Source organism: Tinamus guttatus, unplaced genomic scaffold (assembly GCF_059628265.1).
Source record: "Tinamus guttatus ecotype Peru unplaced genomic scaffold, ASM5962826v1 Tinamus_guttatus_pri_ptg000033l, whole genome shotgun sequence".
Taxonomy (NCBI): domain Eukaryota; kingdom Metazoa; phylum Chordata; class Aves; order Tinamiformes; family Tinamidae; genus Tinamus; species Tinamus guttatus.
Window position 1 is genome coordinate 7,110,110 of NW_028288567.1, and position 14,791 is coordinate 7,124,900.

General features: G+C 40.3%; 1 protein-coding gene across 1 annotated transcript in view; it reads left to right on the plus strand.

The window, feature by feature from the left end:
* The window catches only part of XDH (xanthine dehydrogenase), a 45,725-nt gene that overhangs the window by 11,336 nt on the left and 19,598 nt on the right, over window positions 1-14,791 (plus strand). The window contains exons 6-17 of the mRNA XM_010217995.2: window positions 59-120; window positions 2,274-2,342; window positions 3,055-3,123; window positions 3,733-3,819; window positions 5,105-5,246; window positions 5,990-6,082; window positions 6,913-7,064; window positions 8,532-8,625; window positions 9,490-9,599; window positions 13,061-13,245; window positions 13,747-13,921; window positions 14,526-14,615. Of these exons, the coding sequence (XP_010216297.2) occupies window positions 59-120; window positions 2,274-2,342; window positions 3,055-3,123; window positions 3,733-3,819; window positions 5,105-5,246; window positions 5,990-6,082; window positions 6,913-7,064; window positions 8,532-8,625; window positions 9,490-9,599; window positions 13,061-13,245; window positions 13,747-13,921; window positions 14,526-14,615 (1,328 nt within the window). The remainder of the gene's footprint in view (window positions 1-58; window positions 121-2,273; window positions 2,343-3,054; window positions 3,124-3,732; window positions 3,820-5,104; window positions 5,247-5,989; window positions 6,083-6,912; window positions 7,065-8,531; window positions 8,626-9,489; window positions 9,600-13,060; window positions 13,246-13,746; window positions 13,922-14,525; window positions 14,616-14,791) is intronic.

Here is a 14,791-nt window from a genome sequence, read left to right on the forward strand (position 1 = left end):
AAGGAGATGTTTTCAGCCAAATAACACTAAATACTTATTCTTTTGCTCTGCAATGCAGGGAACTTGTGTCGATGTACAGGATACAGACCCATTCTGGAGGGATACAGGACATTTGCCAAAGTAAGTTTGGAAGGCTGACTGGCTTTCTCTGTTACTCAAATATACCAGGCACTGAAGAGAGGAGGAAGGAAATATATATGCTACAACCCTCTTGATCCATTTATGTATGCTTCATGCATTGATAATGGAAGACCAATTCATTTTCTCATTGTAATTGCATGAAGAAAAGTGCTTGAGTAAGATCCATTTGATGGTTCCCAGACTCTTTGTAATTCTTCTTTGTAAGTCTCTGAAAAGCTTAGCATCTCTGCATGGTACAGCTTGCAGATGACCTCTAATGTGGAAAGAGTGTTAAAGGTGCAGTGCACAAACAGGCACTGATGGGGAATCTGATTGGACAGTTGCTTTCTTGAAAGACAAACTGAAATAGCACTGGAATGTAGTTGCAGTCACTGCTGCATAGCTCTTGCTCAGCACTCAGCTACTAGCATGGTAGAGTGTGAAGCTTTGGTATAGGTTTTCTCTAGCGCTTTTGTTTCAGAAAGATTGCTGAAGGCTGTGAAGGAAAGTAGATGTTCAGTTACTTCAGTCATTACTAGCCACCCATGGGACTATGTAAGCATCAAAAATGGAGAACTTCAGAATGCTGTCCATTAATTTTATTTCATTATCCAGATTCATGAATAAGAGAATACCAAGAGAAGTAAGATCTATTACAATTGTTTGATAAACCCAGTCAAGGTAGTTTCCTTGGATTTCTAACAGGTTTTCAGCACAGTGTCTTACCAAAGACTTTTAAACAAAGTGGGCAGCCCTGGGTAAAAAGGAAGATCTCTGTATGGATGAAAGAATTGCTTGAAAGGCAGGAAATGTCCTTGCAGTGGAGGGAGATCACTGATAGAGTTCTGCGGAGACCTGACGTGGGAGCAGAGCTGTTTGAGATCTCCCTGTATGAGCTGGAAAAGAGAGTGAGCAGTGAGGTGAGGAAAATAAGTTCACTGATGATACCGAGCTACACTGAGTAGTGAAAACAAACAGATTAAGGGGAATTTCAGAAGGGCTTCGAAAGACATGAGAGACCTGAGAGATTGGAGAATAGAATGGAAAGAAGTTCAGGGAAAAAATGCAAAGAGATCCCCAGAGGGAAGGGTGGTCCTCTTTTCCCAGGCAAGATACTGGATTTTGGGCAGACTGCTAGCATGCAGGAACAAGACCTCAAGGTTGTGGCAGGCAGTTCCATGGAGGCATCAGCTTCTCATGAGCAGTCAAAACTGCATTTCAAAGGGTAGAGAACAAAACAGAAAACACTCTTATGCTGCCATCTAAATCATGGCTCTCCTGCACCTTGGCTGCTCCATGCAGTTCTGGTCCTCTTATCTCTCATGAGGTAGAGTGGAAATGAAAAAGGTTAAGAGAAGTGCAGCAGGCCTCACAGCGATGGAAAGATGGCTTCCATACAAGAAACATGGAGTAGACTGGGACTCTTCAGCCTGGAAAAGAGATGATGGAGGTGGAGGGTGTTTTGCATAGCCCATACAGTAGTTTACAGAGAGCTTTGATAGAAGCCTACAAAATCATGATTGTCAGGGGAAAGGTGAACAGATACCAGCTGTTTTCTGCCTAATTCAATACAAAAACTAGCTGTCATGAAATTAAATTACTAAAGGGCAAAGCAAAATGAAATGAATTTCCATGCCTCAAATAGCTGTGCTGCAGAACTCACTAAGGGATGCTTTGGGAACCAAAAGCTTACACAAGGGTCAGGAGAGACTATGTACTTTCAAGTGCTACATACTTGGGAGGAAAGCTACTGAGGGTTATTAGGCTCTCGGTATAAAGCACATTTGGCTAAGGTATTCCCCCAATCTGAACACAATTGGAAGCTGATAGAGTACCATGTATTTTATTATATATTCTAGCCCCTCTTACAGTTTCCAGGGTATTTTCTTAGAGCTGCAGCTGGCCCAGAGCACTGACTCAAAGGTCTGGGTAGTTCTGAGTCAAAACAAAAGGTCTATGTGTAAACTGATTACTTCCTATCCAACAGGCTGCAGGAGTCTATCTTACATTGGCCAAAGGAAATACTATTTACTCAGCACCTTCCATCTCCCATTTGTGCTTCAGAAATAGTCTTCTCTGACAAAGAGAATAAATTATGTTTCATTTCCTTGGAGTATGCACATTTTTTCAGAAAACTGTCTTTGTCCTCTTAGGACTGGGGTTGCTGTGGGAGAGTAGCCAATGGCACTAGATGCTGTCAAAGTGAGAAGGAAAATAGCATGGTAAGCTGAATAAAAAAGCTATAATCACAGTTTTCAATATAATATTAATATAGTTTTGACATGCAAGTCATCCCCGTCTCTGCTATATTGAAGTTATTCAGAGACATCTGAGCTGCTTTGAATATCTGTGTCTTAGAGCATACTGCCATTAAATATATCCTGATTAGCATGACTAGTACTTGTAATGCAGCTTTTATAATAATGAACTAAATACATGCCCTCTGAAACTACGAGGTGCAATGCTTCTGTGAAATTGCACAGGACAACTCTGAGCAATGTGTTACTAGTTTCTGGGATATGGAAGCCAGTATTTTTTTTCTGTGAAATAAGGATAATGGATCTCAAAATTATTTAATTCTCCAATATGCTCTTTCCCAAACTTTGCAGTCCAGTGATGAATAGGAAATAATTTATTTATGTTTTATGTAGAGAAAAGAAAAGAGAGAGTTAGGGCATAAGGTTGTATGAATGTAAAGTGAAATTAAGAAAGAGAATACAATAGAGATTGCATACTTCCTAACAAAGAATTCACCACAAAGCAATGTCATGTGGAATACTCCAGCAAGTAAAGTCATATAGAGTGCTTTCATCAAAATAGTTTATTAATGAAACATCATTCAGAGTTTGCTAAAAGGAGAGCAAGATATGATATAGGAGTTGGAATTGTTTGACTTTGTGCTGAATAGCTGAAGTGTGCTTGTTTCTTCTTTAGAATGGGAGTTGCTGTGGAGGAAAAGCCAATGGTCCAGGCTGCTGCATGAACGAAAAAGAAGACAATGTGGTAAGGCCCTGCTGACCTGTTATCCTCCTCTATTTCATAGAATCACAGACTGGTTAAGCTTGGAAGAGACCTCTAGAGGTCATCTAATCCAACCCCCCTGCACACGCAGGGTCACCTAGAGCACGTGGCACAGGATTGTGTCCAAGCGGGTTTTGAAGAACTCCAGAGAAGATCTCCATTTCATCTGTTTTGGACTTTATCTTGCTTGCTCTTTGCCAAAATCTAACTGTGCACTTAACTGTATATATCCAAAGCAGTTTGGAATAACTTTTATGATGATTATGCTGATGTTATCTTAGAGGAGGCAATTTTGGTGTCATTCAGTACACCAATGTGAAAGTCATGCTGCTTTTAATTGGCAAAAACAGGTGCGTTCAGGTAGGCTTACATTTTTTTTTCCCCCAGAAAAATCTAACTGGAAAACCTGGAAATGCTGTCCAGGTGACATCTGTTCATTATATTTGCCATTCTTTGCTCCACGAGACAGTAAGACTAGAAAAGAAGACATAATTAGCTTTTTTTCTTTTTTCTTTTTTTTTTTTTTTTTTGTGGAAAACTTACTTCTCTGCCTCTCAAATACACGTGTTTATGTGTTTTCTTTTTTCATAGGCAATGATGTCCTCCAGTCTGTTCAATCCTTCAGAGTTTCAGCCTCTGGATCCTACACAGGAGCCAATTTTCCCACCAGAATTAATGGTAAGTTAATTTAAAAGGAAACAATATATAGTTCATTGCCTTCATTATTCCATGCTGGGTTTGAGGATCCCCACTGTGTTTGCCCTGAGGAAACAGCAGTGCAGAAGGTGGATGCTGATAAAACAAGACACATGAGCATGAATGCTTCCATGTTTTACACAAGGCCATTGCCAGCTGTGGTGGCGTAGAGGACATGCAGGCCAAGTGCCTCCCCCAGCTGACTGCCTGCCCTCTGTGTTTGTCATCACACATGCCTGTGCCAGGTTTGTTTTCCTTTCTGATTCCTGTCTATCTGGGGATGGAGTAATCGCTGACACCTGAATTTCAGTTTATTAGGTCAGGTGTGAACCTCTGCAATCACTGCTTGCTCCCTTTAGTTTCTACTTTTCTCCCTTGATTTTATGGGATGTAGTTGAGAATAAGTTTGAAATAAACCACCTTCTAGAAGGATCAGCTTCTCTCCACTCTACATGAAAAGAATCGGGAGTAACCAGATCACAGCGACATCAAAAGTTACATGAGATTAGATTCTCTCCCTGTTTCATTTTTGTCTTTTTGGATCTAATTCTCCTCCTTGCCTCTGCATGCTGAATGGCACAGAAGAGTCCCAGCCAGGAGTCTAGTCTAGGACATGGCACACTTATAACTTCCTTCACGTTTAACAAGCAATCAAATTTTATTTAGTTCTGCTGTTGCACCAGCTTTAGCCCCCAGTCCAAACGTGTCATGAGCTATAGCTCTTCTGGTGTCTTACAGAAATGAAATAAAGGGCCCCTCTGCTGCTTTTCTAAGTTCTCCAGCTTACAGGTTGACCCGCCGTTGCTGTGAGGCAGCCATGTTAGTCTTGTCTTCAATCACTGGGCAAAGGGAATTAGAAAGGAGACAGATTTTAGCTGCTAATTGAAATTCAGCTGTGGTAAAGACTTGCATAGTTTCAGGGAGCTGAGATTGGAAAATCCATTACTTCTGGGATGGTGAAGCCACAGCACCTGCCAAAACTCATGGCCGATGGAACTTGCTAAAGGAGATCTTGCTAAGGAGATGTGGCAGCAACAGGCACTTGACAGTGTCAGGAGGCAAAAGCTTTTTATCAGCATGAGAGAGCGAGCCTTGTCAATGGCAGATAAACAACAAAGGGTGGCTGACTGCCAACAGTTGTGGGGACTCACAGGCGCCTGTCAATAACCCAGCTGAGTAGAATCTGGGCCTGGAGCAGGCAAGGGCAGGAAGCAGGGCTTCTTGGCTTGATGAAGGGTCTGAACTCCATCTCATTTCACTTTTGCAGACTCAGAGTAACAAGCAGCAGAAGCAGCTGTGTTTCAAAGGCGAGCATGTGATGTGGATCCAGCCTACAACTCTCAAGGAACTGGTGGCCCTCAAATCCCAGTACCCCAATGCCAAACTTGTTGTAGGGAACACAGAAGTGGGTAAGAGGATGGGCAAATGCTCATTTTCAGTAGCTGGAAACCTTCCATGTAGTATTTCATGGGAACAGTACAAGTTTAAACTTCTGTCATGCCATTGGTGTTAAATGTCTCTCAACCTGGCATGTGAAGGGAAAAAACTTCTCAAGTTAATTAATCTCACAGCAAATGTTTTTCTTCATTCTTTTTGCTAAGTCAAACAAAAATACGGTAATCCAGACCTTTGAGCTTTTGTGGTAGTGGCTTGTTGAAGAGAGGCAAAGACAAGTTTTTTTTTTGGGGAGAGGAATGGCACACCATAAAAATGTCTTTGTATTCAAGTGAACTGAGTGACACTGAAATGTGCATGTTGAGAGATTTTCAGGGAGTTGAATAAATTCTCAGGACTCAATTTTATTGGATTTCTCCCAAAATACATATTTCTGCAAGCAAATGGAGTGATGAAGAGAGTTAATATATATCAGTAACACTATTATCCTGAACAAATAATTCAGGGCACATCCACCCCCCCTCCCCAGTCTTGTTTGTTTCATGGTATTCATCCTTCTTTCCTGAAGGATTATGTACAGCTAAGCCATGTTATGTTAACCCAAGTCTAGGCTAAAGCACCTAAAACATCCTTGTGAGCATTCCAGTATTGGTAGAAAATAACTTTCAGTTTTAGTAGACCTGCCATGTCATTGAAAAATTTAACTTAGCCTGTCTGCAGCCTGTGTTTAACTGAAGGAGTTTCACTTTTCCATAAGGTATTGAGATGAGATTAAAGAACCTGTTGTATCCAGTGATAATAGCACCAACATGGATCTCTGAAATGCATGCTGTTCAGCACACTGAAACAGGTGAGCAAAAAGGAGACTAAATGCCCATGAAGTGAGTTGAGGACTCCAAGAAAATAATAAAGAGGGTATACAGGAAAAGTCCAAGATTAGAGACTGCTCTCTATATCTGTTAGTAGTACTGCCATGGAGAGAATTAAGCTAGTAATATGTACTTGAGACTCAGAGAGGACTTTTACTTGAAGATATAGTAGGCATTTACCTATCTTTGTGTAGTGTTTTATGTACAGTAACTGAGTTAATGGTGTAAATGGACAATCTTTTTATTTATAAGAGTTTTAAAATTAGTATAATTTTAGGAAAAGGCACTGGATTCAACAGTCCAAGTGAAGTATTGTGTTTATCTTTGTGGTGGGAGCAGGTCAAACCTAGAAATAACTAGAATTAACAGGAACAATGTAGTACTTGTGTCCCAATGCAGTTCCTGTCTGGCACCTTCATATACAGCCTACTGATACGTTTAAGATGTGGAAAGTGGAGAAGGATTTGGATTTCAGTTCTCAAAAGACGAGCTAACACCTATAAGAAAAGAATAGCCTTTCTATGCACTGAAGCACAAGGTGGGTGGGTGTATCATTGTCATGTGAGAAGCAGCACCACCACAAGCTGTGATTTAAAAGTGAATTTTGTTCTGGGTAATGTGGTGTTTGCATACAACACATACTATTTCTGCAGAATAAAATAGCATGACTGAATTTCTTTTCCAAACCCTGCTGTCCAGTGTAAATTCAGTGGCATCTAAGCTTTGTTTGTCAATACAGTTATATCTATGTTCTCCTGTACTTTGATTTTTGGGAAATGAAGACCAACTTCTCCTATTTGTTCATTTTCAGGGATCAGTTTTGGGGCTGCCTGTACTCTGAGCTCAATAGAGGAGGTGCTGAGAAAAACGGTGACAGAGCTTCCTCCCTACAAAACAGAAGTGTTTCAGGCTGTCCTTGAACAGCTGCGGTGGTTTGCAGGGCCACAGATCAGAAATGTTGCAGTAAGTGACTTGGGAGCACCAGAAACTGGAACTGAAAGCTCAGTCTGAGAAGCTGGTCTGTCTCATCCAATATTGGTGTGCCATGTGTTCCTCATGCAACCTAGGCGAAGAATTTGGTACATCTAAACCAACCTCTGGAATAGCAACATGAGTCTCAGATGGTGTCTATGATACACTGATTCCACAAACCCATTGTCTATACATTGTCTATATCTACTATTATCAGAATAAATGTGGGAAACCTCACAGGGGTTTGACTGCAATTTAACAAAAATGCATTTAGAGTGATGGAGAAGTAGATGTGTAGGCTTTTGGCAGCACAGCTCTAGTAGTCAGAGGGTTAATGAATCAGCTCTATCAAATTTTCAGAGGCTTGCTGATTTTCTTCAAGGTGCAAATTTCATTGTCTAGAAATGAAACTCTCTTGGAAAAAAACAGTCTCTTACAGGAGCAGGTCACAGAATGCATATTACATTAATGGTTCCCTGCCAGTGCTCCTGGTTGATATGGGACTTATGACACTGCTTCAAAGTATTTTCATTCTGGTTTTGTTCCTGCTTCATTGATTGCTTTTCATTTTCTACAGATATGGAAGAAGAAAGTTGTGAAAGGGACTTTAGTGATATTAGGAGCTGCTTGAAACACACAGGCACTGCTTGGACACAAGGGTGTTTTGAGTGCTGAAAGCAGAGTTCCAGTGTTTTTATAATGTTCTGAGACTGTGTAGGTCATATTGCATTTGACGGTCTGTGTAAAGCAGTCAGAACAATAGTATGTCAGTGCAACATCTGAGAGGAGAATCACTGCAGAGGCAGTAAATGTTTATCTGTATGGATTTTTAATATGGGGATATTGTACCTGGAAGATGCAAAAGCAGAATTTCATCAGGGTGTGAAAGAACACAAGATCTGAGGCCTCCTCTTTGTATTTTCCATGCTATCTAAAACGAGGCATCAGAGAAGATGGGTTAGAACAGTTGAAAGTTCATAAATTAAAAAGTGTCTAGTAGGCAGATGAGCCAACCTGCCAAACACAAGATTTTGCTCTACAAGATTTTGTGCTATATATTTGTGCTGTAGCCAACAAGCTTAGGTTCCATAATGTCATTGAAAAGGTGTGCTATATTTAATGAATCTTAATTGCAGCTACAGTACTTGAATTTTGGCATCATAGGACATGCATATTTTGAACATTGAAGACTGTTTTGATGCATCACTCAAAGATTATTCCTAAAACTGTTTCAGTCTAATGTTGCGATTGGCTGGGATTGCAGTTGATTCAATGGGTTTTGTATTTTTTGTCCTGTTACGTTATAGACCTAAAATTGCTGAGTAAGGATAAGAGTTTATCAAAATAAACTTAACTGTAGCTGTACTGTAGTGCACTGTGTATGCAATAATGTATGATTACAGTGTGCTAATTATATTGCTGTTGAATACTTATCTAATGCATGTATTATCATGCTAGGCTCTTGGAGGGAACATAATGACAGCAAGCCCAATCTCTGACTTAAATCCTGTGTTAATGGCAAGTGAAAGCAAACTGACTTTGATATCAAATGGTAAGTTACATATCCTTGTGGCACCTTGTGGGAGGTGGGGTTGTCATCAGTCCTTTCCTATATTATTAGACCAGATGAGAGTTTTGAGGAAAGTGCACATTAACCTTAAAGGACATAGGCTTAATCTGAGTCTTTTGCGGCTTGCCCTTTCTAAGGCTGAAGACTTAAGGTTAGACCTAAGCTTGGTTCTCTAAAGTATTTTTAACTTCTGTAATAAAGTGAATCTCTAGCATTGTGCATGCACACACAGATACATCTTTGTAAAAACCTGGTTGAATATGTCCATTCATAGAAAAGCAAACTTATTATAGATATGAGATTCTTTCTGTCACTACCATACTTGGATTTTTGTGGATTTTTCAGAAGATTGATACCTGTTTTTGTCTATGGAACAATGTCTCAATTTGTATTTATTTTTAAGATTATCTTTTTTTTTTTTCCTGAAATATGATCCTTTTGACAACTAAGTGAACTCTTTGATCAATGGCTTTTGCTTGTAATCAGTTTGTGTGCAAGCTAAGGTAAGGTGAAAGGAGGGAAACTACTTTGGCATGCTTGGAACTGAATTCACCCAGAGGCTCAGCTTTAATTAGCTTAAGAAGGAGGAAGGACTTTGAGAAGTCTCTTTGATCAGTTCCTGGGCAGAAGAAACATCATACGTAAACAGATGCTATCATAGGTTCCATAGGAAACAAATTCAATTTGAGAAAATCCTTCCTGATTTGGCGAAGTAGTGTTAAAAAATGAAAATTGATTCCATATCAGGAATAATTTCCGCAGGCTGAAGGCTCTTTCACACACATTTTTGTCATTCTTCATCGGAGTTATTTATTCATCCATCACTCATCTCTCCTTGCTCTACAGAGGGCAAAAGGACTGTCACAATGGATGAGAAGTTCTTTACTGGATACAGAAAGACAATATTGAAACCTGAAGAAATACTTCTCTCTGTTGAGATACCCTACAGCAGGAAGGTAAGCTACTGGGATTAGACTTCAGTGCCAGTGGAGCTACAGCAGTGTTACTTGGGTGTTAGTTTAAATAGGTTAGGCACTCTTCCTTGAAGAATGACCTCCAAATGCTTATGCAATCCCTTGGATCAGCAAGCTCATAGATTTTTTTTTTTTTTTTTTTGGTGAAAATCTTTTTGATAAGCAAGGGGAGGTAGACTCTACAGTGAAGTGCTATAAGCCCAAGAATTGTAGTGCAGTGAATAAATGTCACCTCATTCTTTTGAATACACTATTGAATACACCTTTTTTTTTTATTGAATACACTTTTTTTTTTGAATACAATTTTGAATACGACTATTTTCTGTAGCAGCATGAGTCACAACTGATTCAGTGCCTAAGTAGTAGAACTCGTTTTTTCCCTTAAGGCCTGAGAACGTCAGACTGTAATTTTATGCCATTGAAGGTATTAAGAACCTTTTTAGAGTTTGCAGCCATTAGTTATGTCACTACAGTGTGAATCCTTTTATAATATTTCTTCTTTACAAATGGAAAACATTGATTTTTTTCCAGAAATGGCATCATATTATGGGACAGAACCAAAAAAATCTTTTGTCTATCCTCTATTTTTTCATATGCAAGTATTAAGAGATTATTTTTCTTTCTGTGTTTGGATGATTCTACTTTGAACTTGTCGTAATTGCAGGAAGCATCAATTATTGTCAAAATGAGAAACATGCTTGGGGGAGTCAATGGACAACAGCATGTTCCACCATCCATATCACTGTGGAGAGAAAAAAAAAAAAAAAAGCTTATACTTTAGGCAAATTTCACAGAACAAATAAACTTTTACCACAAGGGCAATGGCTTGATCTGTAAGTTATATGCAGCTCATTGATCTGAATAACTGAAATAACTTATGAACTTTCTACTTCATGGATTTTTGCTGATCTTTGCTCACAAACATAAAGCCAGGAAGACTAAAATTCTTCAAGAGATGTCTGAAAAGAGTGGGATGAGGCAGGCAACGTCTCTAGAACTGTGATTTCCTCACAGCAGGAAGCAGGGTTGTGTTAGCACACAGCAGAATTTGATTTTCTGGTTTATGTTTGTTTAAAAGTGAAGTTACCGCTTGTGTTGGTATGACTTGTTATGCAAGTGTAAGACTGTCAAACAATGTCGTGAATGAAACCAATGAAGCTTAGCAGTTTTCACTGTTTAGTGTTAGAGGGATTTAATTCATGGTAGGCTTTATTACATTGAGAGAATGTTAAGGGAGAGGAGCTAACAGCCTCTTTCCCTTGCTAGTTTGTGTCAGCTGTTGAAGTAATTCAGGAAAAAGGTTTTACAGCCTATATTTGTAAGGTAAATGCTGCTGAGCAAGGACAGTATTTAGGGAAGAAAACAGCTCACTAGATTAAAGATACATATAAACAGATTTCAGAAGATAAAACAGTGCTTTTTAATGTATAAAATGGCATTACTAGAACAGACATATCCTCTGCTTAGTAGCCCTCTTTCTTTTCTGGACTATAAAAACATTCCCTGTGCTCCAGATGAAGTTGGTGTTGTCCACCACCTGCATTATTACTTAATGTCCATCACACCTTCATATTCTTTTCGTTGTGTACATTTTCTTATTCATGTTAGTTACTGTTATTTATCTTTTATAATACCATTGTTCTTTATCATATAAATGTTTACTTTTTTCAATAGAAAAAGCTTATCAACACAATGGCTATACACTTATTTCTTAAAATAGGATCAGTGTTGTCATTGCAGTCTTATGGTATCATAACTTTTGTCCCACTGGAGAAATGTCTGATCAAGTCTGTCTTTAACCCTCAAATTAGTATCCTACAACCCTATTGACATTATTGACTTCTCTTCAATCTTGGTGGACTGAATATAGTGACATAGAAACAACATTTTAGCAATTGTGAATCTTGCCTATAAATCATTTGGAACCTGTGGAGCTCTTAGTGCGCTCCTAGTTGGCATTGCCTGCCCTTCAGGAGGAAAGATATGAGACTAAATTAGATTCACACACAACCCTTTGCATTCTTGATTGCCTTTTTTAACCCCTTCTGCTATAAAAGTGTGTTTTTCCTGTGAGATAACTAACTTCTAGAAGCTTTAACTGTAAAAAAAACAAAAGGGACATACTTGGCTCTGTTACTGAGGAGTGGGGCAGACAAGGGCAATCACAACTGTTGTAATGGTTGACCTTGCCTACCTTTCTAGCTAGCAATGAAGAACAGCAAGTGCCTTGTCTCCCACAGGACTTTGCATCAAGATAATGATGGCCTCTTGTGAGGAATGAGAGCAAGTGTTGTCTTCTCATTGTAACAGCGTTATTGGAAAGCCTCTCTGAAATGTGCAGTAAGGGAAGAAGATGATTTTCGTTTCTTTGAAGGCTAATTGCTTTAACAAACAGAGTGGCATAATGTCCTTGTTGGGAGGATGCTGTTGATGCTCCTTGGCTATTATCTGCAGGTTGCCCACTAATTAGTTGAATTCAGGAAATGAAGCCCACACTCCAGTTAGATCTTCAGTAATGAGATCTCGATGCATAAAATGGACCTCTTGTGAAATTCCCCTATGCCAACAACAGAGGAATTGTTCTTTACAGCAATGGAGAAAGTGTTGCTCGCTTCTGATTAGCGATAATTAATGGAACAAGGCATTGTACTGTGCAGAGTTGCTTGGCTAAGCCATTATAGAAAACAATTGGCAGCAAACTTTTCAGAAGAGCCATGTAAAGTCATCAAATCAGATTCATAACTTGCAGGATGTCCAAGTGGGAATTTGCAGAAAATACCCTGGAGGCCAGGGAAGAGGAAAAACTGAGTTTGCTGTGGATCCCAGGTGATACCATCACTTGGTGTAAACTGGTGGAGTGTTACTCTCACGTTGTATGTCACTCTTTCACAAAGAGCTTCCGAGCTTTCTGAGAGGTAGTAGCTGGTGCCTTGAAAAGAACTTCCTTTCTGTGTGGAGTCATTGCTGAGAAATATATTTGTAGGATCCACTAGCCTGGGATCTGATCAGTATGATTACTGATTTCAATTTTTCCAGAGTTCAAAGACTTTCCAAAGAGCAAAAAGAGAAGTGGTTTAGCAGGATCACAGTGTTACTGATTAGGCCTCCAACTCAACAGCTTTGCAGACTGGGAGAAATTAAAATTACCAAGGAAGAGTAAACTTTTTATATACAAAAATTTTGTCTTGATTCCTCTTCCCAAGACATATCACAAATATGATAGGTACAAGCAGATCTCCATCAAAGCTCATCTCACACAATTCTAGCTTGGATAAGTTTCATCTTTGAATACAGTGTTGCCTGAACAAATATGTTCTGCTTGGCACTGCAAGGTGAATCAGTTAGATACGGGGTTCTGGAATAGCTCATCCATGTAGGGACAGGCCAGCAGGTTGTCCGCTTTCCAAAGCAGGCCAAGATAGAAATCTCTTCCTTTCTTCTAGGGTGAGTACTTCTCAGCTTTCAAGCAGGCTTCACGTCGGGAGGATGACATTGCTATTGTGACCTGTGGGATGAGAGTCCAGTTCCAAGAAGGCACTAGCCAAGTGGAAGAGATTAAACTGAGCTATGGAGGAATGGCTCCTACAACTGTCCTAGCAGTAAAAACTTGCCAAGAGCTCACTAGGAGGTAGGAAGTTTTCTGTGATAAGAAAGGCTGCCTAGTAGAAACAAGGTTGAGTTTTTCAGGAACAAATTGAAATATCTTGGATCCTCTTTGATAGCACCCAGAAGGAGAAAGAGATAAAAATGAAAGCTGCAGTTCTGCAGCAGTCTGTTCCGTCTCTTCCAGTAGTCCTTTCCCTCAGAGATCCAAATCAGTCTCTGAGCACCATATTCACGATAAATGCACTCTTCTTTAGAGCTGGGCATATGTTAGACAGAGGGAGAGCCTGAAAACCAGGGTGTCATGCAGGCTTGACTGAAAAACTTGCAGTCATCACTTAATTGCATTGTCATACCTTTAGAACAGAAGACATATGCGTGATATGAGAGCAAAGATGACGTGTGTTATAGATAGAGATAGAGCAGGTGACTGACACTTGAGATCCAGTGGAGTTGCCATGAGTTAATCTGCCCTTGTGATATTTAGGGCTAAGCAAGCACTGGATGTCACTGTGTTTCTTTGCAGAGACTGGAACGAGAAGCTCCTGCAGGATGCCTGCCGCTTGCTGGCAGGTGAGATGGACCTGTCTCCTTCTGCACCTGGTGGGATGGTGGATTTCCGACGTACACTCACGCTCAGCTTCTTCTTCAAGTTCTACCTGACAGTGCTTCAGAAGTTGAGCAAGCAGCTCAACGGCCCTGTGAGTGCTGCTGGGGAAGATGGGCTGGGTGTGCTCTCTGGATGGGGAAGGCATGAGGAGGCTTCATGTGAAGCATGAGGAGGCTGCACATGAAACAGCAGACTTAACATGCCTGCAGGTGGTCATGAGGGGAATATTTTGACAGAAAACTTTGTTGCAAGAGCTGCCTTGCTTCTTATCCGTGTGATAGTGACCACAGTGACCAAAATTTCCATCCACTTACCCTTGTCATTCCCACATTGCTGTGGAAAGACACTGCTCTGCAGGTATGTGGGAGCACTCTTGGAATTCTCCTACTTAGTGTGCTGCAACTGCCCTTGTGGGGCTGTGGTTATTCTTCCCACTTTACCCTGTAAAAATGGGTTATATTCACAGCTAGCTGAATGTTAGGCCCATCTATGTGGCAACTATGAGCTTTTGCCACACAGTGCTGACAGGTACGCTCTGTTGACAATCCTCCAATTGGCACATCTGCCCCTCGTGGCTCAGAAGGTTACTCTGGTACATCAGAAAGGAAACCTCGTCTTGAGGCAAACAGGAGCTACTGGGGAAGGTTAGAAAGGGACTGGCAGGGGAGATGATGGTTCTTTAATGTCTCTGGCAGAATAAGCTGTGTGAGCCCATCCCTTCGAACTACATCAGTGCCACAGAGTTGTTTCACAAAGATCCCATTGCAAATGTTCAGCTCTTCCAAGTAAGTACCAGTAACTACATGATCCATGGTCATTTTTTTCTGTAGTCCAAACTATGTTGCTTATTGTCTTACTGCCTTCCTGAGTATGAACCATGAACTTGCTGCAGTCATGCTATTCATGAGGCTTGTATTTCAGTCTCTGTTCCTTCCTTGACTTGGGCAATTACATGAAAGAA